This window comes from Nanorana parkeri, unplaced genomic scaffold (genome assembly GCF_000935625.1).
Source record: "Nanorana parkeri isolate BGI_ZX_2015 unplaced genomic scaffold, ASM93562v1 scaffold2856, whole genome shotgun sequence".
Lineage (NCBI taxonomy): Eukaryota > Metazoa > Chordata > Amphibia > Anura > Dicroglossidae > Nanorana > Nanorana parkeri.
Window position 1 is genome coordinate 18416 of NW_017309124.1, and position 3840 is coordinate 22255.

General features: G+C 49.7%; 1 protein-coding gene across 1 annotated transcript in view; it reads left to right on the forward strand.

Moving 5' to 3' along the window:
* The window catches only part of ARAP1 (ArfGAP with RhoGAP domain, ankyrin repeat and PH domain 1), a gene marked incomplete at its 5' end in the record, with an annotated part of 27487 nt that overhangs the window by 17852 nt on the left and 5795 nt on the right, over nucleotides 1–3840 (forward strand). Inside the window, 2 exons of the mRNA XM_018574279.1 lie at nucleotides 1090–1296; nucleotides 2038–2143. Coding sequence (XP_018429781.1) covers nucleotides 1090–1296; nucleotides 2038–2143 — 313 coding nt within the window. The remainder of the gene's footprint in view (nucleotides 1–1089; nucleotides 1297–2037; nucleotides 2144–3840) is intronic.

A 3840-nucleotide genomic window follows, 5' to 3' on the forward strand; every position in this document is an offset into this window, starting at 1 on the left:
GAGGATAGAGGGGATCACTATATCAGAATACAGCAGTGTGGTCCTCATGGGAGGGTAAAGAGGATCACAATATCAGAATACAGCAGTGTGGTCCTCGTGGGAGGGTAAAGAGGATCACAATATCAGAATACAGCAGTGTGGTCCTCATGGGAGGGTAAAGAGGATCACAATATCAGAATACAGCAGTGTGGTCCTCATGGGAGGGTAAAGAAGATCACAATATCAGAATACAGCAGTGTGGTCCTCATGGGTGGGCAAACAGGATCACAGAATCAGAGTAGAGCAGCGTGATCCTCATGGGCAGGAAAAGGTTAAAACACAATCATAATACAGCAGTGTGATCCTCCTGGGCAGGTAAAGAGAGAGGGCAAAATCAGAATACCCTCCCAGGAGGATCACACTGCTGTAAAGAGAGATGGCAATATCAGAATACAGCAGTGTGGTCCTCGTGGGAGGGTAAAGAAGATCACAATATCAGAATACAGCAGTGTGGTCCTCGTGGGAGGGTAAAGAGGATCACAATATCAGAATACAGCAGTGTGGTCCTCATGGGAGGGTAAAGAAGATCACAATATCAGAATACAGCAGTGTGGTCCTCATGGGAGGGTAAAGAGGATCACAATATCAGAATACAGCAGTGTGGTCCTCGTGGGAGGGTAAAGAGGATCACAATATCAGAATACAGCAGTGTGGTCCTCATGGGAGGGTAAAGAGGATCACAATATCAGAATACAGCAGTGTGGTCCTCATGGGAGGGTAAAGAGGATCACAATATCAGAATACAGCAGTGTGGTCCTCATGGGAGGGTAAAGAGGATCACAATATCAGAATACAGCAGTGTGGTCCTCATGGGAGGGTAAAGAGGATCACAATATCAGAATTCAGCAGTGTGGTCCTCGTGGGAGGGTAAAGAAGATCACAATATCAGAATTCAGCAGTGTGGTCCTCGTGGGAGGGTAAAGAAGATCACAATATCAGAATTCAGCAGTGTGATCCTCCTGGGCGGTTGAACACACAATGAGCCCGAAAATCAGCAGTTGTACTTTTGCACTGAGCAGAACTGAACGAAGGTTTATTTTTTTCTGGCAGGGGTGGAATCTGAAGGGATCTACAGGAAGAGTGGACAGAAGTCAAAGATCACTAGTCTCCTGGAAGCTCTGAAGAAGGATGCCCGAAGTGTGGTCTTCAAGGAGGAGGAGCCTGTGGACAATGTTTCTGACACCCTCAAAAGATTCTTCAGGGAGATAGGGGAGGGGATATTCGCCGAGCATTGCATGCAGTGGTTGCATGTGACAGGTGAGAGGCGCCACGGCCGAGTTTACTTTCGCTTTCTCAAAATCAATTTGTTCCACCGGAACTTTACCAATCATCTCGCCTTTTTGTTCCCCAAGTCTCACCGTAGACTCCACCTTTCCCTATGTCGCACTGATGGGAGTGGCCAAGGTGGCTTTCTAGGATGTATCGGAAAATATCACCCATTATAATTATTGAATGCAGACCTTGTATTGGGGTCCCCCTTGTGCCCAGACATAGGGTGGCCATAAGAGGGGGGCTTGTGTGCCACCAGAGAAGTTGAGGCACGGCGCAGATGTCTTGTAAAGGGGTCCCCTCAGCAACGGCCCCTCCACATTTCTGTTCCGGCAGGTTCCCTGTGGCCCACTGAGTGCCAGGAACCGATTTACAAGTCATGGCTGCTCCTTGTCCTAGGGGGTTCAATGATACACTATATTGCTAAAAGTATTGGGGCGCCTTTACACGCACATGAACTTTAATGGTATCCCAGTCTTAGTCCGTAGGGGTCAGTATTGGGTTGGCTCCAATACATCTTGGTGATCAATGAGGGGTTGCGGAACTGACTGCTGTCTGCCATTGGTCCCCGGATCACAAGAGTGGCTGAGCAGAATCAGAAATGTAGTTGAACAGGTTCCCTTTTATGTATTTTAGCTCTTACTTGGAAACCAGCCAAAAGATGATATTGATGATTATTAACAATGTAGCAGAGAATACGATGTCTGAGTGTCCCATCTTCTCCTCCAGGGATTGGGGACGAGGATGAGAGGATACAACACTACCGGAAGCTGCTGGAGAACCTTCCGTCTGTCAACAGAGCCACATTAAAAGCACTAATCAGTCACTTACACTGGTGAGTATTCATTGCTCAGTGGTACCTACAGGTCCCCGTCCTTCCAAGAGTACAGACCCCTGCACCTCTACCACTACAGACCCCTGCACCTCCGCCACTACAGACCCCTGCACCTCCGCCACTACAGACCCCTGCACCTCTACCACTAGAGACCCCTGAACCTCTACCACTAGAGACCCCTGCGCCTCTACCACTAGAGACCCCTGCACCTCCGCCACTACAGACCCCTGCACCTCCGCCACTACAGACCCCTGCACCTCTACCACTAGAGACCCCTGCACCTCTACCACTACAGACCCCTGCACCTCTACCACTGCAGACCCCTGCACCTCTACCACTAGAGACCCCTGCACCTCTACCACTACAGACCCCTGCACCTCTACCACTGCAGACCCCTGCACCTCTACCACTACAGACCCCTGCACCTCTACCACTGCAGACCCCTGCACCTCTATGTTTTTTTTTATCACTTCCTGTCCCACTAACAACAGTTTCACTGGGAAGATAGGGGAAAATGTGCAGCAAGAGCACATACATCAATATAAGGCTGACATGGGTTGTAGCCTTCCCCTACTCTACTGGGGAAAATCATTTTTTTAATGGTTTATACGGTTGAAAACTGAAGCTCAGATTACATGCACAGCTAAATTGAGGTTTAATTAGTGTCCACAGGCTTTGGGCTTGTGTTGCTTAGATTGGAGGCGCTTTGGAGATCATTCAGAGTTCATGGACAGGTGCAGTTGACCTGCTTCTGACCTCCCTTCTAACCCTGAATCAACCTGCCTCAAGCTGCATTGGCTTTTTCATTGACTTGTATAGGGAGAGAGGCAGTTTTGACATGAACAAAGACTCGTTGGCCCATAGAGAGCCTGAAAACAAGCAGATTGCCCTTCCTTTGTGTTGGTAGAGAGTTGGCAAAGCCCAAAATTGGAAACCAACTTATAGAGGAAGCTCTGTGTCAGTCGGGGTATTCCTGGGGACTCTCTCTGCCTCTGTCTTGCCCTCTGACTTGCGCTCTCTCTCTCTCTCTCTCTCGATGTCTTGCTTTCGCTCTCTCCCTCTCTCTCGTTCTCTCTCTCATTCTCTCTCCCTCTCGTTCTCTCTCTCTCCCTCTCGTTCTCTCTCTCTCCCTCTCGTTCTTTCTCTCTCCCTCCCGTTCTCTCTCTCTCTCCCTCTTGTTCTCTCTCTCTCCCTCTCGTTCTCTCTCTCCCTCTCGTTCAATTCAATTCAAATTCAATTAAATTCAAATAAGCTTTATTAGCACGACCAAATACATTTTAGCATTGCCAAAGCATATGGGGAGGTTATAGGGGGTCTCTCTCTCTCTCTCTCTCCTCTCTCCTCGCTCGCTCTCTCCTCGCGCTCTCTCTCCTCGCGCTCTCTCTCCTCGCGCTCTCTCTCCTCGCGCTCTCTCTCCTCGCGCTCTCTCTCCTCGCGCTCTCTCTCACTCGATCTCTGTGTCTCTCTCTCTCTCTCTCTCCCTCCCTCTCGTTCTCTCTCCCTCTCGCTCTCTCTCCCTCTCGTTCTCTCTCTCTCTCCCTCTCGTTCTCTCTCTCTATGCCTCCCTCTCGTTCTCTCTCTCTCACTCTCATACTCTCTCTCTCCCTCTCGTTCTCTCTCTCTCCCTCCCTCTCGTTCTCTCTCTCTCCCTCTCGTTCTCTCTCCCTCCCTCTCGTTCTCTCTCCCTCCCGTTCTCC